Source organism: Mytilus galloprovincialis, chromosome 7, assembly GCF_965363235.1.
Source record: "Mytilus galloprovincialis chromosome 7, xbMytGall1.hap1.1, whole genome shotgun sequence".
Taxonomy (NCBI): Eukaryota; Metazoa; Mollusca; class Bivalvia; order Mytilida; family Mytilidae; genus Mytilus; species Mytilus galloprovincialis.
The window spans coordinates 18,927,045-18,952,908 of record NC_134844.1 but is presented as its reverse complement, the minus strand read 5'-3'; the positions used below and the strand labels follow the sequence as shown (position 1 = coordinate 18,952,908).

The following is a 25,864-nucleotide window of genomic DNA, read 5'->3' as shown; positions in this document are numbered from 1 at the left end:
TATGTTGATAGTCCTTAGGCCAACTAAAATTAATTAGTAGATTTTCATCCAAATTTTTGAAAAACATGGGGCGGGTGGGAGGATTTTATTTTTTAAATTTTATTTCATATGAAACCCTTGTCACAAGTTCTTCATACCGCGGGGTATATGCTAGTGGAAAACAAGCTTGTATAATGTATATACATGTTGTATAAGGAATCTGACACTATTTTTTAAACTCTTAAATAAAAATCCCTGATTGGCAACCACTGTTATACATGTAATTGCCACTTTAGAAACCTATTTATAGTATACATCAAAGGGAAGAGAAATGCTCTCTTCAGTTGGACTAGACCTACACCAAATTTATTTTGCTTTCTAAGCAATGGTTTGTAGTCAACATAAAATCAATAAAATGTATTGGTACAATTGTATGCAACACAAGTATTATGAGTACAAAATAAAATGTAAACTCAGTGTGGAAAGTAATTATGTGATGTAAAACATGAACTTAACCAAAAAGTAGTTTTTAAATGACTAAATTGAGGGTATTGGGACAGTTATAGAGGGTGTTTGCTGTTTGTCAACAAAAACAACAGCCATGGGTAAATATAAGGGAATTAAAATGCGTGTTTGTCGACTCTTTTTTCTCAATATACGGTCATAAATCAAACAAATTCGTGCTTGTGTCAATTTCTTTAATCCAGTCATGTTTTTTGTACCAATTTGTTCTACGATTCTTGCGCTTTGGATATCATTTACAGTCCAAATTTCCTGACACAAAGTCATCGTATAAATAAAGAAAAAACACGGTTTTCGATTCACTTGTGACTACCGCAATTTGCGTTAAATGACAAGGCGTTTTACTCGTTACTCGAATATTTCATGCCCTTCTCGTTATCAATCTCTATTCTTGGTTGATGTTGTCATAATAGAGCAGCAGAATATGTCGACTCAATCATATCGTTATTAGATTACTCGGAGAAATACAAAAACGAAATTTGAAACAGGTAGTGTTGAATGAATCGAAATTATCGATGGTTCCCGGTAACGGACATGATAAAATCCGGAAATCGTATTTTTGTTAAATAAAAAAAATCGGGGCGGGACGATTTCAGAAGGGCGGGCGGGGATGAAAATCTAGCAATTAATTTTAATTGGCCTTAATATAAAGTTTTACTTCAAGTATTTCATAACTGAACATGATCCAAGAAAAAGAGATCAAGGTCAGATAAACCAAACCGGAAATACATGTACACCTTACAATCAGTCCATATACCAAATATATTTCAGTGACCTAATGTATATAGTTTCTAAGAAACAAACCAACAAGAAAAGTTCATTTTTGTGCAGTTCTGCAGAATTTTTATTCAGATTTACTAGTATAAACAAGAAGAAACATGCTGTAGTGCTTCGAATGCTTTACTGGTCATAATTGAATGTTAGATTGAAAGTTAATAAAATAAGGTTTTACTTTAAAAGTGTGGCTCCATCATGTCAAATCCAACCTGGAACCTTTCACGATGAACCATGAAATTGAGGTCAGGGTCGGATGAAATCTGCTTTACAGACATGAACACCTTACACGTCTTCCAAACACCGATTGTTTATAGTACTGTTATCTGAAAAACAGACCGAACTATAACTCACCATTGACCAATGAACCACTGAAATGCAGTCAAGCTCAGATGAACACTTCCAGACAGGCAATACACCTTACAATCAATCTTTGCATTACATATAGTTGACCTATTACTTAAAGTATCAAAGAAACAATCTTAACCATGAAACTGAACATTTGACCAATTAACCATGAAAATGAGGTCAAGGTCAGACTCTGAGTGAGACATGATAAACATGACAACCAATAGTTGATCTATTACTTATAGTATCCTAGAAACAAACTTAACATTGAACAATGAACCATGATAATGAGGTCAAGGTCAGATGATATATACACCTTACAATCATTCCATACAGTTGACCTCTTGCTTCTAATTTAAAAAAAAAAACTACCAAAACATGGAAACTAAACGCTAAGCAATGTATCTTGAAAATCAGGTCAAGGTCAAATAAAACTAGCCAGACTTGCATATACATCGTAAAATATTACCGGTACCATACAATCATTTCATACACCGAATATAGTTGACTTATAGTATATAGTATTAGAAAAAAGACCAAAACACAAAAACTTCCCATGAAATTAAGGTCAATGTCAGATGACATTTGCCAGTTTGACATGTACACCTTACAATCAATCCATGCACCATATATACTATTGCTAATAGTATCTGATATATGGACTTGACCATGAAAACTTAACCTTGTTCACTGATCCATGAAGTGATGTTTGGACAAATGAAGACTGCCTGGCGTGCATCAGGGCATTGCAAGGTACGCTCATATTAAATATTGTTATCTTAAATACTGGTTATTAGTCTTAATAAGAAAGAAATTAAAATTACAAAAAAACATTTTTTTTAATAGTTACTAAACCATTACCTTGTGTTTACGCTAGGCTTGGGACATCATATATACATGCAGTTAACACCTTACATGGCTAATTCAATTCTAAAAAAAATCCGCCATGATAAAAAGTAAAATCACAAAAATACTGAACTCAGAAAAAAATTCAAAACGGAAAGTCCCTTATCAAATGGCAAAATCAAAAAGTTCAAACACATCAAATGAATGGACAAAAACTTACTGTCATATTTCTGACTTGGTACAGGCATTTTCAAATGTAGAAAATGGTGGATTGAACTTGGTTTTATAGCGCCAAACCTCTCACTTTTACGACAGTCGCATCATTGCAAAATGCCAAATGACCTTTTATTGAATTCAGAAAAAACAAGATCTGGGTTCAATTAAATAACATTAACTTTATTTGGAAATAGACTACATTGTTATGATTTACATATTTTTCTCGAATCAATTTTTAATTTTTTTATTATAGTTTACATATTTTTTAAAGGTTTCATTAATCTCGGAATTGCAGGGAATACTGGAGTTGACGCTGTGCGATCGATCTTCTTATTCATCTCACGTGAGCGCGTGAAGTTTGTATTGCGAGGAATGCTCACGTGTCTTTTACCCAAATTTGGGTTGTTATCCGGTAACTTATAAACAAGCCCTAAATTTCCAACTGCACATTCGAACTGTTGATACAATTTATCATTTTGAACGTCAGGTTGTTGAGACTTAGTTTTCTTTTGAAGTGTTCCAGGAAGCCCCTTCCTTTTATATACTATTTTTAGCGGTCCAAGTAAACTTTGATAAGCAGGCTCGAAAATCTTGTTTAATGGTCTACATTTGGAATGTATTCCCTTTTTGTTTGGCAAATATAACTGCAAATATCGAGCTACTTTTGCCACAGAATATTCCATATCGGGAGTGTTGACAGATTGTATCGGTCTGTGCTCCGAAGACGGATTTCTCGTTAAAGGTGAACCTCGCAACGGAGAAGGAGTAGGAGTTGTGGAAATTTTGCACTTCTTCTGTAAATCCTTCTTTTTACTTAGCTGTATATTTGATGACGTATCTTCTCCTTGTTTCCGTTCTCCATTTTTGGTAAATTTGTTGTAATAATCATGTGAATATGCCAATCTGCTGACAACTCGATCATAGTTATTGTAAGCATTTTGGTCCACTTTAATTGGCTTTGTAGTTGCTTTCTGGATTTTACATATAAGACATTTCCTCTTTTCATTTTCATCAACAATTCCTTTTCTCCATTTAATAACACGCTGAAAGTACTCTCTTCTAGAATGAGAACCTATTCCAGGACAATGTTTACACAAAACATTCCAAGCAGCATCTCGTTTCAATAGCTCTGGAGATAATTCCCGCCAGTCTTGTATAGTTGCAATGGGTGGCAAACGCTTTTCTGCTGGAATCGTCTCAAATTTCATATTAGGTGTCACACTTAAACGTCCACATCCTCCTTGAACCCCAGTCTGAGAAGAAGGACGAGCATGGTTTTCAATATTTGAGGTTGAATTGCTTTTCAATATTGGAAATTTCCGCCAAAGCACTGATTCGGGGCGTTCGTAGCCATTTTCGCGTGGTGTATTTTGTGGAACGATGCATTCTTCGGGAAATGTACCACGGAATTCTGGTGTTTGACGTCTTTTGACCTTGTATTTGGGCGACTGAACTATTTTCTGCCGACTAGGTAAACTGCTCATCTTGTCGTCTTTAGTTGCATGATCCTAAAATCACTGTAGGTTACATTTGTGACGTCGTTGTCGAAGACGGTTACTTCGACTGAACACGTTTTTAACGTGACTAAAATGTTGAAGTCTTGTCTTTGAAGTCAGATACAATACTAGCTTGCAGTCTTCGTCGTCAAAATAAAAGAGATCATTCGATTGAAGTTTGTGTACCATGTTTAATACGATAAAGAATAAAGTTGATTATTTCAAATTACGGTAATATTTGTCATTCAGAAAAATTGGCGTTTCACTTATTCTCTTCTACAAATTTTAAACAACGTCACCGATTTGAGCTAGACATATTGCCTTCCTTTCTATTATATGATATAATGTCAGAAAGAAACGAAAAACTTAAAAATATTTGAAAAATGAGGAATTAACTTTGTCCTCTACTGGATGTATTCAATCTAATTAAAATTAAATATCTCACTCGCTCACTTTTTAATGCAGCGACCAAGCATTAAGAAATGAGCGAGTGAGAGATTTAATTTTAATTAGATTGTGGATGTATTAGACCTACCGAATGTGCGGGTACTACGCTAGCTTCAAACCAGGCGATTCAAAATCGAAACGCAGTAAACGTCAATACACTGTATAAATCAATCTACTTCCAAACAGAACTGTAAAGCAACTGTATAGATTATCCAATAAAAAATGACATATAAGACAAAAAGTCAGTACAATAACCGCGAGATAAGCGCTAGAAAACAAACTACTATCAAACTATTACTTCTACACAGAGCTCATGAACATGCGATGATACAGAGACCCAAATTGTGCAACCACAAATGATTGGTAGATATTGACACACACATTTTGTTATTATTTACGACAAAGTGTAAACCTATTTCAATTCCAATATATAAACGTGTATAAATCGTGAACGTGAAATACGATGTTATAATTGATAGATTGATTGATTGGTTGTTTAACGTCCAGTGGCAAATATTTCATGTATGTCCATGACGATGACAAATTGACAATTACTACTCTAGGTATAGGTCCTGTAATAGATGCCATCCGGGATGAAGATTGGGGAAATTTGGACTGCCACTGGGAAAAGAAGGTATAATGGAGAGGAACATGAAGAAATTTAGCCTTGCAACATGCCACCTATGGATCCCTCGAAGAGCTGTGACAAGGGTTCTTAACTTTCAAAAAGCGTGGCACTCACTTTACACGAGACAATAGATTTAACGTCCCTACTATGTTATAAAATATGTATCAATTATTGTTAACACTATACTAACTTTTTTTGATAATTATTGGAAAACAAGGATACAACACTTGTGGTAATGTACGCAGTGGTAATGAATAACCGGCGGCAGTCAGTATTATTATTCAATATTGCGTTTTATATCTATTTTGAAGTCATATAAGTGAGGTTATTATTAAGGTCACTATTTACATGCGACAGATGGATGATTTCGAAAAACAATATCCAACATATGCTGTAGATCAAAGGGTAATAGTGAGCCATGTCGAGGATACATTATATATTTTTTTTGTGTAAATATCTATATCTTATTCTGATATTGGATTTTAATTTCTACTTCAAATTCTATGATCCATCAGTTGTTTTTATCCTTATGAGTAAAAAAAGTGTCGAAATATTCAAAAGTAAAACTATTTTTGCATTGTTTTGTATTGTTGGTTATAAGATCAATATAAGGCATGAAAAGAAAAAACAGTGTTCTCCCGAAGGCAATGTAAGAAACGGAGAAGTGCTGTATACCTTCTTAGATTGACAGTCCCATCTTTTTGAAAATCATATTTTCAGTGCAGTTAAAATTATTCATATACCATTTATTGATTAAAATCTTTAAACAAAAAATTGCCCCCCCCCCCCATTCTTATGTTAAAAATCCAAAAATCTACCTACACCAATGCTAAACAAAAAGTACAAATTCGAAAATAGAAAGTATAGATTGAGCGAGCAAACACTTCTTTGCCGTCAAAACTTAACTTCATCTACGAGAAATGGCTTAGCAAGACAGGTCAAGACAAGACAATATTTTATTTAAGTCTCACCTCTTCATTATATAAAACATACAAACAATTGATAAAACAACATCATAAAACATACAAGAGCCATTCTAAAAAGAGTTATGAGACATGTGACATACATTTCCAAATAGTGAATGCTTTATCCGTAGATTTTGTGTAAGTAAACAGTAGGGCACATGGGTGTATCTGGTTTGTGTGTGCTTATGTAACAATGTATAGAAAACCTAGTAATATTTAATAATGTAAATTAAATAGAACTTTCTTATTTGATTCCTTTACATCATATTGAGCAAACATATGTGCATTTGTACATGTACAATACAGCTTTAATCACTTGAGTATATCTTGACTTCTGCATGCCAGATTAAACTTTTTATCAATAATTACGATACACGCGGGAAAGACTTGAACTGTTTGATGCCGACACCAAATGTAGCTTATCACCGGATTCATAGTCGTTTTGAGCAGCACGACAATCTGGTATCTCTACTAGAGGATGGCGGGACATGAGTCTCGGACCTGAATTTACTAACGTTCGTTTTGTGAGGTTCGGTGGACTTCCGCGGGACATGAGTCTCAGACCTGAGTTCACTTACATTTGTTTTGTGAGGTTCGTGTTGCGCAATCTTTTATAGTTTTGTGTGTAATGGTATGTGGACTTTTGTTAGTCTTTAAATCCTTCCGCTTTTTATTAAAGACCTCTTTCCGAATAGTGATTTTTATTTTTTTCGGCAAAATTTCAAGTTGGAAACTAGTAAGCTATGGATTCTATTACATTTTTTTTGTAAATGTTTTTAAGGATTTATCTACTTTAGTTATGGCAGCAATCTTGGTTGATCAACAGTCATATCTTTCAACAGCGTTTTATTCAAAGTTACAAAATATACATTTGAAGCTCACAAAACATCACTTGTCCACAATGTACTAGTCCTAGGTGAGCTAAAAGAAAACAGAGTTATTTGTCCTTAACACTGAATAAGGTAAATAAGAAATAAAACACTATTCTTCAAACTTTTTATTTTTAATAATAACAGTTTAACTTTGGCCGAAGTTCTATCACAATAACTTGACACTGAGAGATTTCTCTATAGTGTACACCTTCTTGAACTTAAAACTTTGATTATTACTATTAAGAAAGACAAAATCGTTTATTAGCTTTCGATATATCAATACATAACAGGGGACAGGAAATTCTTTCTAGGTTAATTTCTTCATTTTCAAGAAAAATGTTTAACACCTAATTCTCTCTTTATAAACATAAACATTATGCTTTGTATACTATACACAAATCCTTGGTTTGACGTAAGGCTAGTATGACCATACTCCAATGTTACATATTTTTGACCCAAAAAAATTATCACTGAAAATAAAAATCAATAGATACATTGTACAATTAATTGAGAGGATACCGGTAATGACTCATATTGCCGGTACTATGTTTCTTTTGAGTACCAAATGTTCAACTTATGCATACATTGAACAATTAATTTAACTCATATTACATACTTTTGCTTGGAGTATCAAATGTTCCAACTAAAACAGATACATGCAGTTTACATGTACAGTCAAACCTGTATATTAAAGTCACTCATGGTTCAAGTGAAAACTGACATTAAATGAAAGATCTGAAAGGTGGCTTTTGAATTGATGTTCAAAATGCATAGGTATTACTACAGCCGTAAAATCAGACGTTTATTGTACAGGACTTGTTTTGTTGAATAAAGTTGACTGGTAAAGATGGGTTTCTGCTAAATAGAGGTGATCTTTATGACAGGTTTGACTGTATTTGATTTAATCAACTATCTTTTTTGATTTCTTCAGCTGAAAGTTGTTCTGTCAGTCTATCTACAAGTTCGTGAATTTTATCATTTTTTTGTTGAGCTTTGCCATCTATTGATTCTGCTTGCAGGATGTCTTTGGTATCAGCTGATTTTTGTTGAACAAATGTCCTATATGGTTTTCTGGCAAGAGGATCGATTTTCTGTACCAACTCAATATTAGACGGTGGTTTAGCCCATGGCTGTTCATTACCTTTAATTGTAAAATATACTCACATGAAAGAGTTTATTTAAATAATTAATGTTATGCTATTTCTTAAAGATGTTGATTTGAAAATGTTTGCAGAAGTTGATTATCATGATTTGGGTATAGATTCTTCTTTGAATAGCTAAAACATTAAACATTTTGCATAATTCTGATCATGTATCGTCTACGAAAATATTGAAAATGCGTTGTTTATCTTGCTAATATTTACTACCAAAAACCTTACCAGATCCAAAAATAACAAACACCAGTGCACTGAATAAAAATATTGCCATGGTAACGTAGAAAATGTCATCCCATCCATCAAGAGTCTACAAATAAATATATAAACTGTTTCAGTATAAGCAAAAGAAGATGTTGATTTTAAACAACAACAAAAACCAATGAAATACCCCTGAAAAAAAAGATAAAACAACGAGGATACCCAGGTCAATCCAAGAATATAGAAAACAATTATACACTTGATATTTACAAAGACGATATATGTTACTGGTATCAACCCCAACATTAGAATCACCATCTTATAACTCATCATTATATGTAGCCCCTAAAAAAATATAGACATGAGTGCTGTCATATAAAGTCCATCACAGCTTCAAATTTTGGGACGATTCTTATCATAAATGAAATACTTACCCTATCTTTTGTTAACTCTCCGGTTACCAAGGGAACGGCAATAGCGCCAAGTGTACCAAAAGCTGAGGTGACACTGACCAGAATGCCTGCATATCTAGCTGAGAGATCATAGTGATTAATTTGCCATCCTAGATAACAAATAAATATTAAACATTGTGTTAATAATTTAGTCTCACATATATATTTTTATCTATACGTAGACAATGTATTTTTTTCATAAAATGGTTTCGCTAGAAGATACTTTGACTGTCTTTTGCCGAGACATTTTAATTATGGTAAGTATGTGTAAAAACCACATTGTATTATCTTTTCATTCATAAATTTGAGTCACAAATTATAAATTATGTGTAAAACATTTTACCTGATATGGAAACAGCAAAAAATCCAGCAGCTATACAAAGGACCAAAATAGCACTAACTCCAGTCTCACAAAATGTTAGGATAAAGAAACTCAAGGCTACGATACTGAACCCTGTAAAAAATAACATAACTTGCTCTAGACAAACAAGTTAAATAAAATTAAAAGCAATGTCTAGCTTAATAAAATCTATGAACGGTTGGCGGTGATTTAAAGTAGTCTCTCCTCCATAACAGTCTTGAACATTAAAACTCAATATTAAATAAAAGACGCTGCTATGTTTAGTGTTTGATTCAGGTTGGCTGTCATTGTGCACAACAAAGAACCCTATGAGGAAAACCCAAAGAACTTTTTTGTCAATCATCTTAACATACTATCCACACTGATCTGTGTCCACACTTGTTAAACACAAAAAATAAATATTACAAACTGTCACGAATTAGCAGTTCCTTCATAATATTAGTTCTAATTGGAAAATATATTTTGAATATTATTTCCACTGAAAGAACTTACTAAGTGGTTCTTCATTGAAATAATGGGTATTTAATATGTGTCACTTATATTAAGAACAAATATTATGGCACTACATTGCCAATAACAAAGTTGCAAGGACAACTTGTTAGACGGAACACATATATATTTCTGCATATTGCACAAAAGAACTATTATTACTGCCATTGGCTACGTTGTTTATGGTGTACTTTCCGGCTGTTATCTGTTCTTTGGTCAGGTTGTTGTCTCTTTGACATATTCCCCATCTCCATTGTCAATTTTATAAAAAATTAGGACAGGTGGTATGCTTGCCAAAAAGACAACTATCCACCAAAGTTCCAATGAAGTATATGACAGCAATCATAGGATCCATTGACGCCACAATGTGATAAACACATACCATATAGCCGTGTTTTAAAGGTCCAGACACGAAAAATATGCAAAAATTCAATTAGGGGACGGCCATTTGATATTCTGGGGGGGGGGGAGGATTTTCAAAATAAATATCTCAGCCTTGATGATCAAAAAAATGAATGGTGTGTTCTATGGTAGTGAAAATAAATCACCTGACTTGCAATGTATTGAAAATAAATAACTCAACAGGTCTAATCGAAAGTATGAGATGCACCAGATTCTTTATAAATTTTATCTTTTAAAAAAAAAAAAAAAATCGGGAAATACTTCCCAAATCTTTTAATAATGAAAGTATAAATATTATTTAAATACACTTGAAATGTCTGAAAATTGGTTTCATATAACTTGAGGTATATTGTCTCAGGGACACTTACCTCATTTTTATTACACGGCTGTAACTACATTGAGTCAAATGGTGTAGGAAATTTCAAAACCAAACGCTTGTCTCCATATCAAATTGTGTTCACTCTTAGTGCCTTGCAAGAAGCAATTTCTGTTTTCTCTCAGACATAGCCCTTGGTTTTTCGTGACCAATCAGTTTCTTATTTATATGTCTTTTGTTCATTGATTGCCCTTCTGTATTCTGTTTGTGTTGCATTCATTTTGTAATTTACTAATTTTTTTATCAATTTGATCATGAGTTTAAAAAAAAAACACGCAGACTTAACTATGTGAATCAAATTTTTGCTTTATCATGCATATTAATCTTTTGATGTTGTCCATAGAAACTTTAGTCTTACACTGAATCTATACATTTTGCTTTGAAACCAAAGTATTGTCAAAAAATTATTAAACAGAACTTGCACTGAGCCGCAGACTTATCTATGTGAATGAACATTTTTGCTTTATCATGCATATTAATCCTTTGATGTTGTCCATAGAAACTTTAGTCTTACACTGAATCTATACATTTTGCTTTGAGACCAAAGTATTGTCAAAAAATTATTAAAACATAACTTGCATTTTCAGATTAAAAACGGATCTGGGGAACACCCAGAGAGCATGATTTTGCATCATTTGTTCTATAGCTTCTTGGGCCTTCAGCGGTTCCAAAACGCTTCAACAAAAATTTGCCTGGTTCCGCTCGGCAAAACATGTTTGCCAATACTTTTAAAAGAGCCTACATGTAGTTACAACCAAACTTTAATAATGTGTTTGTCTGCAATACATGTATATGCAGTTGGGAATATAGAAGATTCATTTCTGCAGAGGATGAAAATTAATTCTCATTAAATGGCACATAATGACTTGACTATATATTATCTATAATAAACAAATATTTAAAAATTGTATGTTTTCCAATATTATAAATAAAGTTGTGAAAATAAATAATTAGTCCCTTGTTTTAATGAAAATGAAAAATCTAGCTTCAATAGTGCAGAAAAAAGATAATATGTCCTTTTATTTACAAAAATAAATAACCGATCCAAAACAAATCCTCCTGCCCCCCGAATATCAAATGGTCGTCCCCTTAAGTTAAGAAAACTAACGGCCTAATTCATAATAAAACAATTTAAGAAAAAGAAATGAACAAGCATGAACCAATTAACTACAGACTCCTGACTTGGGATAGACGCATAAAAAACGTGGCAGGTTTGAAGGCGCCAACCCACCTGGGACAGTGGCCTAACAGTACAAAATAAGAACAAACGTTAAAAATCGATTGAAAAGTGCATTAGATCGTACAAAGCAGAGAAACATGTAACAAAAACACAGACTTGACATGACTCTGTATTTATACATCCTTTACAACAATAAAGACACAAAGACTGCTGTCATTAAATGCAGATATAACATTGATCAATGGTTTGAATTAAGGGGAGCATTAATTTAATTTTTTGTATATGAAACTTTTTTTTCACATAATCAATTAATTCATCATTGTCTGTTTTTATTGGGGGGGGGGGGGGGGGGGGGAATTACATTGTCGGATATTACTTTGACATCTGTCGGTCTGTTTGGGGACTCGAAGAGGGCACCCATTTAGTTACATCCACAAACTTGTTTTTGGCACATACATTTGTAAAACTTCTGATTTATAATAGTTAGACAGTTAGCACAAAAACCTGTTTCCCAATTGTATTTGAAGCAAAGTTAATAATCCTTGGTTGACGCCTGCTACATGTGTTATTCAAATGTTCATTAACCAAATGTTTTACAACATATTTTTAGGTATACTTAGTAAATACGTATTACATACATAAAAGATCAGGATAAAAAACAGACGGAAATAGTATATACTAATGTTATTCGATATAACAATATAATTCAAAATAGCAAAGTTATGTAACCAATGGAATATAAATTAGACTTAACACAAGTCTTTAAAATCAGTAGTGCTTAAACAATGTAAACAGATTATAAACATATGGATTACGTCAATAGCATTAAAACTAACTTAAACTAGTATATAGAGCTTGTAAAACAATCATTCTTTCTAATCAAATATATTGTAACTAATGTTTGAGCAGTCTTACCTATACCAGTTAAAAGCTTTCTCACAACAGTAGGTGAACATCGCAGAAGTAACAAATCAGCCATGTAACCACTTCCAAAAGCTACTAAAACTTTCACTATATGAGGTATTGAAGAATAGGAACCTGACTAAAATATAAATTTTAAATTCAAAAAATGTTCACAGGCCCTCAGTGGTAAGAACTTCATAAAATTATGTTCTCCATTCAAATCAAAGATGGTCATTCGCATCATGCAATGATATGCTTGTTGGTCCAAGAGTGACCACAGAGTTATTGTGTAGTTGATAACATATAGCAATGGGGTATGAGAAATGTATATCATATAACAGTAGATTTCGCTTTTTTTATCTAACCAGACACAAACTGGCAGCCACAGTTTTAGCATTCAATTAAGCCAGCAACCTCCGTGGAATACGTTGATGGTACAGTGTCAAGCTCGCAACATTTTTACTGTAATAGGTGACCTGTTGTATGGAAACAAATGATTAATCTGCCTCTATCCTTCATATTCTACAGTGGCGGATCCAGGGGGGGGGGGGGGTTCCGGGGGTTGGAACCCCCCTTTTTTTGGACGATCAATGCATTTGAATGGGAGCATATAGTTGGACCCCCCTTTTACTCTGGGTTGGGAACCCCCCCTTTTAAAATGGCTGGATCCGCCACTGTTCTATCTATCCCGTTTTCTTCTTTCGAGTAAACAATGAATTGTCCATTTTCTCAATTTATATACTGACTTCATATCCAGTAACGAATTTACTTCATATTTGGTTAGAGGTTTGAATGACAGTGATGAGTTGTACAGAGTGAGCTCTTTTTTTATCTGTTAGATAATGGTTTTCTGTTTACTGATACTGTTAATTTCTATTCTTGCTCAAGTCACATCCATTTAAACATGTTTACCAATTCATTTAAACATATTAACTAACCCATTTAAACATGTTAACTAACCCGTTTAAATATATTCGCTAATCAATTTAAACATATTAAATAACCAATTTAAATATGTTGACTACTATAGTGTTGAGCTGACTTAAATTTTCAAAAATGGATTTTATTCAGTGCATAGAATAGGAGAAACATAACCAACTTACCTCCGCTATAGAAAATCCAAAATTATTGAGATAATATGGTTCATTTGTTAACATAAACACGAAAATCCAATTTCTAGCAAAATGGCATATACAGAGAGCTATAACGGGCAGTGATGTTAAAATCTGAGCCCATGGTATTTTTAAATTCTGAAGAAGAAAAAAAGACGCTTAATATTTTTTAACACTTTCATCTAAACGACTGTTTGAATTTTAAAGAAATGTTGATTATTTCCTATCCATAACTGAACAACATATTGGTTTCATTTATTCATCGAATATAGGTTACATTATATTCAAATTCACGAATTCTTATTTTTTTCAATTATTATAATGCATTCTTTCAAAATTAAGTCAATTTAAATGTACAATTGTTCAATTGTTGTATAAATGAATCATACATGGACAACGAAGGTAAATGAAAGATGCAACACTTTGTAAAACTATTCATACCGATCTTTTGAATGAAATTTGATTAAAAAAATGATCTAAAACTTTCTATACATATAATGTAATGATAAAAGTAAACTTCGTTATAAAAGAAAAGCAATATACATATATCACTTACAACATAATCGATTACGTCACTTCCTTGTGCGTCACACAGATAATTATACTCTTCATCACTAATAGAAGTGTGATGTGAAGGCTTCTCATACACCAAACACAGCCAACTGAAATACCATACTATACAAACACCTCCTGAAAAAACATACTCAGGATTCAGATACGTTATCAATAGCTTAAAAACCAAAATAATTTGAGCAATAATATATTTCTTCTTAGATTTTTTTTTATCTCATTCACCTGCGTCCACACTTAAAGGTATTCATAGTAACCACATACATAGTACACGTTCACCTGTGTCCACACTGAAAAAATATTCATACTCACCACAAACATAGTCCACATTCACCTGTGTCCACACATAAGGGTATTCATACTAACCACATACATAGTCCACATTCATCTGTGTCAACACTTAAAGCGTATCTATACTCACCACATTCAGTCCATATTCACGTGTGTCCATACTTCAAGCATATTTATACTCACCATATAGTACACATTCACCTGTGTCCACATTTAAAGCGTATTTCTTCTAACCACATACAGTACATATGCATGTGTGTCCACAATTAAAAAGCGTATTTTTACTCACCACATACAGAGTCCACATTCACCTGTGTCCACATTTAAAGTGTATTTATACTGATCACATACATAGTCCACATTCACCGGTGTCTTCACTTAAAACCTATCCATAATTATCACATACACGGTCCACATTCACTTGTGTCCACACTTAACGCGTATTCATATTCACCACTACATAGTCCACATTCACCTGTGTCCACATTTAAAGCGTATTTATACTGATCACATACATAGTCCACATTCACCCGTGTCCACCTATAAAACATATCCATACTGATCACATACATAGTCTGCATTCACCTGTGTCCACACATAAAAAATATCCATACTTATCACATACATAGTCCACATTCACCTGTGTCCACACTTAAAACGTATCCATACTGATCACATACATAGTCCACATTCATCTGTGTCCACACTTAAAACGTATCAATACTGATCACATACATAGTCCACATTCACTTGTGTCCACACTTAACGCGTATCAATCTAATTAAAAGCCGATCTCTCATCGCTTCCGTTTTCTGATATGTCGCGTGGGAGCTCCCACGAGACATATCAGAAAACGGGAGCGATGAGAGATTGGTTTTTAATTAGATTGAACGCGTATTATACTCACCACTACACAGTCAACATTCACTTGTGTTCACACTTAACGCATATTCATACTCACCACATACATAGTACACATACTGCCAACCAATATAATGTGTTATGAATCCTGCCATCGGGAAGCCAATAATAGCACCTGCATAGCTACCTACAAAACAGAATATGTATAGCTGCTCAGGGGCGGATCCAGCCATTTTAAAAAGGGGGGTTCCAGCTATATGCTCCCATTCAAATGCATTGATCGGCCAAAAAAAAGGGGGGGTTCCAACCCCCGGAACACCCCCAACCCCTTGGATCCGCCAATGCTGCTTGACATAGAAAAGGACATATTGAATTATATTGAAAAGGATAGTTTCAAAATAATAGTTTCTAATATCTAGCTAGGACATACTAGTAGTAATGTGTATACTATTTCCAGATAACATATATATCCTTTAAACCAAAATCATAGTTTTAAATCATTGTTAAAAAGAAGAAAAAAAATCCTAAGCTATGGACTAAGTCTGACATAAATCGGTAAATTACGAACCTGTTAGCACTGCAGAAACAAGCCTCCCTCTTTCTTTTGTATATGGACTAAGTCTGACACAAATTAGTAAATAACGAACCTGTAAGCACTGCTGAAACAAGCCTCCCTCTTTCTTTTGTATATGGACTAAGTCTGACATAAATCGGTAAATAACGAACCTGTTAGCACTGCAGAAACAAGCCTCCCTCTTTCTTTTGTAGTAGACCAATGTCGGAGTAGACCATAACACGCCGGGTACAGTAAACCCTATTAAAAAAGTCAAACATCATTGTAGAAACCATCAGTGAGAGCAATTCAAATATTTCAAGTGCTAAAATCTTCAATGAGGAGGGCGACACATGGGTGCTCATTTGAATTTTTAACACTTGGCCCTTTTCTCATCACTTTGCATCCGTCGTCCACTTCGTCGTAGTCGTCGGTTAACTTTTGCAAATATCTTTCTTTTTTTACAGAAAAATTCTTATAAAAAAAAACGGTTTAGAAAATTATTTGCAACCACCGATATATATAAGATGTGGTATGGATGCCATTGAGACAAATCTTCATCCAAATCAGAATTTGTAAAAAGTAAACCAGTATAGGTCAAAGTACAGTCTTCAACATTGAGCCTTGGTTCCCAGCGAACAGCAAGCGTATAAAGGGCCCCAAAAAAGACTAGTGTAAAACCATTCAAACAGGAAAATCAACGGTCAAATCTATATAAAAAACGACAAACAAGAAACACTTATTACAATGCTACACTGCTGCTACGCCATTACATAATAACATCGCAAGGATGCTTCATTATTCAGGATGCTGTCATTAAAACAAAAGAGAGAAGAAAAAATCATGATTTACCTCGTGATGGTTTGTTCTAAACTTTGAGATTTGAGGCAAAATACTGTATGTTTGGTAATTTTCTGATAAAAATGAGTCGGTCTTAAAGTATTTATGTAAGTTAATATATTATTAAATGGTTAGATGTTAGATGAAACGTAAAGGAATATAAGTAATTACGATTATTGTAATGATTCTATGGTTCTGGTGCTCACGGTCTGAAATAAAATTACATGATATATATAATTAAGATGAAGAGATATGTGTGGGTGTATAACTATATGAATATTTAATATTTCATTTCAATGTCATAGTGTATTTTAATGTGTATAAATGCTCTTAATTGGAACAATACTTATTCTTAATGTTTTTTTTTTCTTTGAATCTTGACACAGCGTCTATATATCAACAAAAAAATCCTAATAAGAAAATGTCTTAAAAAATACTTGCTTCTCCCATGCCCTGGATTCCACGGAGACAACACGTTCCTACGTAGCCAACCTCCTCAACAAATACTGGTAGTAATAAATTCATAACGGCCGAAAACAGAATACAGCCACCAAATATTCTGAAAGTTAATTTGTTAATAGTTTTAAAAGTGGAGGACACAGATCAGTGTGGATAGTATGTTTTAATGTTTGACAGTGTCTTCTCACACAACGAGTTCTCTGGTTTTCCCCACAGGGTTCTATGTTGAACCGGTGTGCACAGTGACAGCCAACCTGTACCAAACACTGAAACAGCAGTGTCTTTTATTCAATATTGAGTTTTAATGTGCAAGACTGTCACGGAGGGGATACTAGTTTAAATCAGTGCCGACCAGTCATATATTTTATTTAGCTAGACATGGCTTTTAATATCAAATTTATATATTGTAATAATTTTATAATATTGAATAATCATACGAACGTAAAGTTTGATAAAAAAAAAAATAAACCCAGTAAAAACAAATTAATGTTAATTCCCTGCACGCAGTTGAAAAATATATAAGCAAACAAAACAACAGCGCAAGTGTTGACGCACTTCAACTCAAAGTCACAGAGAAGTGAAAAGGATCAAAAGCTCACTCATTACTGTTAGTTTAAGATAATTCTTATATTATTCTACCGAGCTCTTTGATTCATATCGATATTCACTACATCCGAACATCAGTATACACTGGTAGCTCTTTCAGTATTTCTGTAATGTCATTATTTCCCATGCCGTTCCAAACTTTATGTGTATCGTAAAATCATTTTCATCAAGATATTTATCAACAATTCATTCCGTTTTCTGTCAGTATACAGTACATTTTAAGGGGTGTGGGCGATTTGTAAAGCCCTTACCTATGACTAGCCCATATAGTTGTCAGATAGCCACCGGGGATGTGTGTTATTATATATCCAATATAGAATACAGCATGTAAAAACCCGATCTCTCTGGTATCCCACTGCACTGTTGGTAACTGAATGTATAAAAAGCAGCAATAATAGTAAATTTCTGAAAAAAGGAAATGATTGAAATAAGAAATAAAAAGCACGAACAGAGAACATATGTTCAAGGGTGTACATCTCTTTCTAAAAAAACGTAAACATTTCAATAAAGTTCAGCTCGCCTTTCAAATGATATTTCTTGATTTTGAAGATTAGCTTATGAATGTGAAATTTTATAAATAAATAAATGAATGTTTTCCCATTCATTATGTCAAAAAAATCCAGACTGTCCGTAAATTTATCTGCAAAAACTTCGTCCATCTATCACCAAAATACTGACAAATAAAGAAGAGATGTACTTTCAAAAGTTGTTACAGCCATTATCGCTTATTCTGTATGTTAAAAAAAAAACTTTTATAAAATTCTATGTAGGTTTGATATACATGTAGCTATTGATGTCTCCCAAATGTTACAACTAGATATCTACAAGTAAACTACACAGTCACACAGAAACAAGTCAATTCATCGGTTAAATACTGAAAAAATAGAAGAAAAAAAGAAAAAAAACATGTTTATTATGTCTTTGCTAAAAAAAAAAGATTGTCAAATTTACGTAAGATTCAATGAAGGTTTGACAAAGCTATTAATGTGGCGATTATGGAAATACATGTACATAAAAGTAAAACACAAGAAAATTTGTATGCGAAAACTAACATGTTCATTCGAAATAAATTATATAGATATAGGAAGATGTGGTGTGAGCTAACAAACAAATTCAAACACAGGACATGACTGAGAAATATTTAACCAATCAATGTTCACTTTAGAAAAAAACCCGGTTTTTTTATATTAAACAATATGTTGCTGTAAATATTGACAAGAATCCGTTAGAATGCTTTTTGAATTTATGTATTCCACTTGAATTGTGAAGTAATTAAATTCCATGACCTACATTTCAAAGAATTTGTAATATTAACTTTCCAGAATGTGTTCTTTATGTATACATTTTCAAATTCAAACAGACCAAATATAAGAGAGAAAAGGGGGTATATTTGGTCAATTTATAATGCATATTTTCAACTCAAAGCGAAACGAAGAGTTCTATTGAGATGTTGGTGTTTTTAGGAACATAGGAACATATGAGAATAAAAAAAAAACCCCTTTCCTTCTTTAAAAAGCCTGGCATGTTGCTTTGATTATATCAATAGGAACATGAAAGGATTTATTAAACATCCTTTAATTCATCACTGCATTTGTCAATTTGTTTCAACATATAATTTTAATTTGGATTTTTTTTTTTATTAAAAATAAAGAAACATGTGTGAGCTTTTGTATGATTGTGGACTTTCAATTTCTGTTGAAAAAAGACCACACGATTATAATCTGAGCACCTTAATAACGTTACATATATAGAGAATAAGGATTTAAGATCTTGAGCAATTCAAAAAACATTTAGGTCCATATCGCTAAACAGTTTAAGCGTTTCACTTATATATCATTAATGTCAAATAGAGATGGGGATAACCCCAATCCATGCATAAGTAATTTGACATATAAAATTTCTTTTTTGTTATATCAAATTAATAAATTGTTATATCAAATATTTATAATCTGTTACAGCTAATTTCCTACTGCTTGTAGTGTAAAACGTTGGTTGGCTTGCTTGCTTTGTTAGTATAAACATTTACCCAAGTTTTAAAATTAAGATTGACATCTTGAAACAATATATATATAGGCATAGTTAAACATTTATATATTGTATTTAAATTATATTGGAAGATATTCAAATTACTATTGTACAATATACAAACAAAGCAAGCAAGCTAACCAAATTCTTGCTCTACATGCTACAGGAAATTAGCTGTATATCAAATTGATAATCTGTTATATCAAATTAATAATTTGTTATATCATCTAATTGTAAAATGTAAATTAGCATGGCCCTAAAAGGCTTCCGTTTAAGTGTCGTCTCCGGTATTCTTCAAACGTTGATTTTGTCGAGTTTTTCATAAAAAAATCTTTTCTCTTGTTCTCGCGTCATCGGTCTTGCCAATGTCAATTAAAAAATAACGTGTTCATAGTTTTATCCATGCAAGTAACTTCGACTGGTTATAACTAGAATCGCCTAGCATCTAAGGATAACCAAGAAAAACCATGAAGGCTAATTTTCAGAGTCTTTCTCAACTCAATTATTGCATTTCCCCTCAATTTCTTGTTGTGTATGTGTATATGATCATTCTATTTTGAGAGGATATAAAGTTGTTAAGTTTATGATGTGAATTGAATAAACCAAGCATAACGTTATATCAATTATATCACAAACCTGTTCAACAGTTCAAGTCGAGTTCAATAACATCTAGTGTATGTATTTACTATGTATGGAAATCGTGCAGTAAAAGATATTTTTCACTGTCATTAAACAGACAATATCATTTTAGGTTAAACTTGATGATGTGTTGTAGGGGCGGATTCAACCATTTATAAAAGGGGGTTCTAACCCAGGATAACAAGGGGGTTCCAACTATATATGTATCCCCATTCAAATGCAATGATCGTAAAAACAAGCCCGGGGGTTGGGGGAGTGTTTCAACCTCCTGGATCAGCCACTGCCTTAATTGCTCACATGACAAACTGATCGGCAGACAATACCTTTTCGAGGGTAATATTTGAGGGTGTCGTACTTACATGCCAAACTGCTTCCATTGCCTGAGTGGTCCCTACTTTTGTATGAGGAGCGAAGTCCAAAATAAGAATGACTGTAACTGCTAGATTAGTCCTCATGGCATAAACAAGCATCATACCGATACCCGTCAATATAGTCACAATAAAACGCTTAGGGACATAACAAACTGTCGGACAAGATCGTCGACATTTACCACACATTATGTGTTTGGACAGCATTTCCGCACGATCTTCATCATCACTGTCTTCATTCATATCTTTTTTATCCATACTATTAATATCCATCGTTTTACTATCCAACTTTTTAATAACCATCTTTTCAATTTATCGGTATTTGTAATGTTTTCATAATATTACAACAATTAATGGAGAAAAACATGCCCATTTTGTAGACATTGACCGAAACAGCTGACATACATGCAGCAGATTGTATAATATACTTTGTAATACAAGGGGATCTCGGAAGGGTGGGAAATCTATTATTATAGTTATATTGGTGAAGAAAAAAATACAAGGCAGTGCATCAGACAGATCATTTAAGAAACTATATTATATATGTTGATATTTACTCAGGTACTGACAAAAGTTCTCAAGATACAAAATATTATATAAAGTATATATAAAGTTTTCACCCTTGTAACCTCAGTGAGTGGTTTTACGAATTTATACTAAAATGTCAAAAATTTAAATGTATTCAATTACTAAAATTGGTATATTTGTTCATTTCACTTTATTATTTGTTTCAATTATGTTCAAGGTTGAATTTAATCATGTATCACACTTTTGTTCGTGAGTTGTAACACATCAGTGATGTGGTATCCAGAGTTTTAAAAAGAGTCATTCAACTTGGTTTATCTTTTTAACTGTTATTAAAAAGCTCGCCAATAACGAATGTCAATTTTGTTTTATAACCTCAAATTCAAAAGTCAGTTACTTGATTATGTTTTAGTTGTTTCAAACGATTTCCAAAGAACATAGAAACGCCAAATTTGTCATTTGATGGCCATTATATTTCTGAGTACATATATAATATTAACTGGGGTAAAGCCTCGGGTAAAGCTGATGACCGTATCTGCATTCACTTGTGATAGATCAATGGTGAGTTGTATGGAGTTGTATTATACTTTCAGTGGATATCAGTTTGACGACTATTTTGAGGCCCTGCCAACAGGAGCATGGTACAGCGACTTAGAATTTATAAGCTAAGTAGCTGTCCATCAGATTATCTTTTTATCATGGATGATTTTTATGCAGTCAGGCGAGACATATCAGTGTGTGAACATTTGTTTTGTATGTGGTTAACATTTTTTGCAATACGCTTTTCACTTCCTTGGTATATTTTGAAAATAACGGCAAAAAACTAAAAAAAAAAAAAAAAAAAAAAAAAAAACGGTTTGTAAGTTATTCTAATTTTTCAGAGAGTTTCTGTAAATAATTTTTACATGCACGTTTATTATTTAAGCAATTTACACATTTAATCTCGTTTTATAGTTTTGAAGATAACAGCAAAAAACTGCAAACATTAAATAGATGGATGTTTCAGGAACAAGAACCTCAAAACAAGTTGATTTTGTTTTGCATTTTTAAGGTATGAAAATCTGCCAAAATCTTCAAAAAATCGTATTCTATTTGCGATAATTCCTGGTACTTGGTTATTTCCCTTATGGTTTTGATATACTAACACCTTGTTGTGGTGGTATTTTTTATTTTTTTTATTTTTATAAAAAAAAAAATGTGGTATGATTGCCAATGAAACAACTGTCCACAAGAGACCAACATGACACAGACATTAACAACTATAGGTCACCGTACGGCCTTCAACAACGAGCAAAGCCCATACCGCATAGTCAGCTATGAAAGTCCGCGATATTTTGTTTGTATTTTACACTTTAACCGTACATGTAGCTAATAGAGAAGAAAAGGCAACAACTGTGGTGGATATTGGTAATTTTATATTTCAGGAGCAATGATTCCGGATCATCTTTGCATTTTATACTTTTGATCTTAAGCTTGCTCCACAGGCACTTGTCTCCGATTTATTTTCATATATATTGTACACTTATATAACATTATATATACATAATGTTATATTAATGTTATATAAAGGTATATATAATCTTTTTTTTTCTGAGACAAGTGCCACTGGCTTGCTCCTATAGTTTTCTAAACAATTGACATAAATTACCAAAAAAAATTACTGAGCATTAGATTAATTGCTATAGTTTTCCAGGTATATGCCAAAAACAATATAAAAACAAGTTATATTGGGTACCCATGACCCATGACACTAAATCAGTACACGCTAAACAAAAACTATACCCACAGCAAAGGCACAGCAAATTTAGTTCTTCGTCACCAGTATTTGTTTCAGTGGAAAACCTATATTGGCAATCAACAACATCAGAATTCAGTATGCAGTAGGAAATTTATGTGTGCCATCAAAAACAGAATTTAGTATGAAGTAGAAAATATGGGCCACCAACAACAGAACTTGGTATGGGGTAGAAAATGTGGGTCAGCAACACAAGAATTTGGTATTGAGTAGAAAATATGGGTCAGCAACACAATAATTTGGTATGGAGAAGAAAATATGGGTCAGCAACACAATAATTTGGTATGGAGTAGAAAATATTGGCAACCAACAACACATATATGGTATGCAGTGGAAAATCAATACCTCACGAAGAACACCGGTATTTGGTATTCAGAGGTAAATCTATGTGCCTCTATCAACAAACGAATTGGTATAGAGTAGTTAACTTATATAGACAAAAAATATATGGTCTACCAACAACAACATGATTTGATATGCAGTGGTAAATCCATGAAAATGTTCTGTATGTGTTGTTGTTGTTGTATTCAGGTGTTTGGTTATTTTAATAACTAGCGCTCTGTGAGTTTCTCATAAATGTATTTTTGAAATCTAGGAGCCGTTTTTCTTCGGAAGAGTCATCGAAATTATATAAAACTAAATCTTACGTTAAACATTGCATCTTCGTGTACTTTCATATGGGCACTATTATCTAATATGGTTATCACTGTTACTCCAAAATTTGATCTCATGGCATAGGTTAAGAGCATTCCCAATGAGGTCAAAGCTGTCACAACAAATCGTTTTGGAACGTAGCATCCTTTGCACTTTAAACAACCAGAATTTGCATCCATTACACTGTCATCTTTTTCTTTTTTCATCTTCATTTCATTTTGAATCTCATCTTCATCTACTGTTCCGTAATAATCAGTGTCATTCCCTTGATCCACAAATTTAACTTCATCACTTTTATTTTCCATATTATTCCATTTTCATCGTTCCTTTTATAAATCGAAAAATAATCGATACAGAATGAAGATAATAGATTGTTATGTTCCTTAAGAAGATGTTGATTGAATGAAGTTATAGATCCAGAGTTGGTGAAAGAAACATATGTTGTCTATGTACCATCGCTCTTCCTCGACTATCTATATTCTTCCTCAACTATCTATAATGTTGTAATATCAATTTCATAAATGTCACACTAAATTGGAAAAAAAGTTATTATAAAATCTAAAATTTAAATTGGCGACACGTCACATATGTCATTATCATGAAAATTGTCAATGTTGTTTTGAAAAGTTAGTTAATTAGTTTAAACCGCGGTGTATTATTTTATTATATATTGTATAGCTAAAATGACAAAGGATAAATTTGTATTTTTGAACTGTCATTCAAATGTGTGTCGGTTTTAACAAGACAACGATGAATTATAAATATTGGTGTAAAAAATCTTCTTAAGTTCTTCCTTCTTTATTAGTACTTAATATAAACATACGTATGTACAGGGATTAAAATAATCTTTTTTGTTTAGTTACTTGTACAAATATTTCAAATTGACTAAATATTGGTGTATTCTATGAATAGTACATTTAATGAATCAAAGGTAATGTTGTTACATTAGGTGGAAAAAGGAAAAATCTAGATACGGATTTAGTGCTTTAGTAGTCATGTGTTAAAAAGGTTTAATTTTACACGTCATGGGTTATGATTTCAATATTAGATTGAACCATCATCAACAATCTAACAAAAAAAAACAGAGGCTCAATTTTCAATATTTAAGACAATCTTTTAATCTGAGATAATCCAAATGAAAAATCAAATCAAATAATAAAAGAAATCATCATTCATCCGGTAAGTTACAGTTTAAAAATATTACAACCGATTTCATTGAGTGTGTAGGCAAAGGTAATATTTTTGTTTAGCTTGCTTGCTAGCTGAACCGTGCAGTCGTTGTTATGTTAGGTAAACTACCCTGCACTAAGAGTAGACTAGTCCGACAGATAACCAATCTATCTGTCTGTAGGACTAGGCTACTTCGAAAGGAGGGTAGTTTATCTTACAAAACCATGACTTCACGGTTCAGGTAGCAAGCAAGCTTACCAAAGATATCATCTTCAGCTGCACACTCATTGAAATCGACTGTAAAAAGAATAATTTATAATTCGAATTTTGTATAAGAACATTCGTTATACGAAAAGACATGATATACATATGTCATGTTTGAATAGTCGTCTTATCCCCATATGAGTGATGTATACTTAATGAAAGCAAACACGGGCGAACAAATGTTGCATGAAGCGTTTTTTTTTTGTTTTTTTCTTTCTTAAAAAACAGAAGAAGTGCAGTGACTGCGTGTGAACTGATACAGATGACTAATGATGCGTGAATGACAATTTGAAGGCGCCAACCCTTCTCCTAACCTGGGACAGAGGTGTAACAGGGTTACATACGAAAAAACTATAAAAATCAATTAAAGGCTTAACTCGTCAGATGGCCATGATACAAATAGAAAAAACATCTTGCAAAAACACAGAGTGGACGTGGCCTGGTACTTGTACATCCCAACAACAAAAAGACACTAAATACATATCTGAAAGTACTGAGAGTTACTGACAGCTAGTTCAAAG

The 25,864-nt window shown here is 32.9% G+C and overlaps 1 protein-coding gene across 6 annotated transcripts; it reads right to left on the bottom strand.

Moving 5' to 3' along the window:
* Window positions 1–7,203: 7,203 nt before the first annotated feature.
* LOC143082466 (vesicular glutamate transporter 3-like) lies at window positions 7,204–24,474 on the bottom strand. 6 transcript variants are annotated; one of them, XM_076258136.1, is made up of 12 exons: window positions 23,903–24,472; window positions 18,155–18,273; window positions 17,280–17,397; window positions 16,172–16,259; window positions 15,546–15,632; window positions 14,280–14,413; window positions 13,715–13,861; window positions 12,624–12,750; window positions 9,244–9,354; window positions 8,883–9,010; window positions 8,473–8,557; window positions 7,204–8,234 (listed from the first exon to the last, which is right to left on the bottom strand). In XM_076258136.1, exons 1-12 carry the CDS (start codon window positions 24,212–24,214, stop codon window positions 7,999–8,001), a joined length of 1,692 nt encoding a protein of 563 aa, XP_076114251.1. In that variant the 5' UTR covers window positions 24,215–24,472; the 3' UTR covers window positions 7,204–7,998. The 6 variants fall into 6 exon arrangements, with proteins under 6 accessions (XP_076114251.1, XP_076114250.1, XP_076114252.1 ...); XM_076258135.1 differs by lacking the exon at window positions 23,903–24,472 and adding an exon at window positions 20,927–21,345; XM_076258137.1 differs by lacking the exons at window positions 13,715–13,861; window positions 23,903–24,472 and adding an exon at window positions 20,927–21,345.
* Window positions 24,475–25,864: the final 1,390 nt, after the last annotated feature.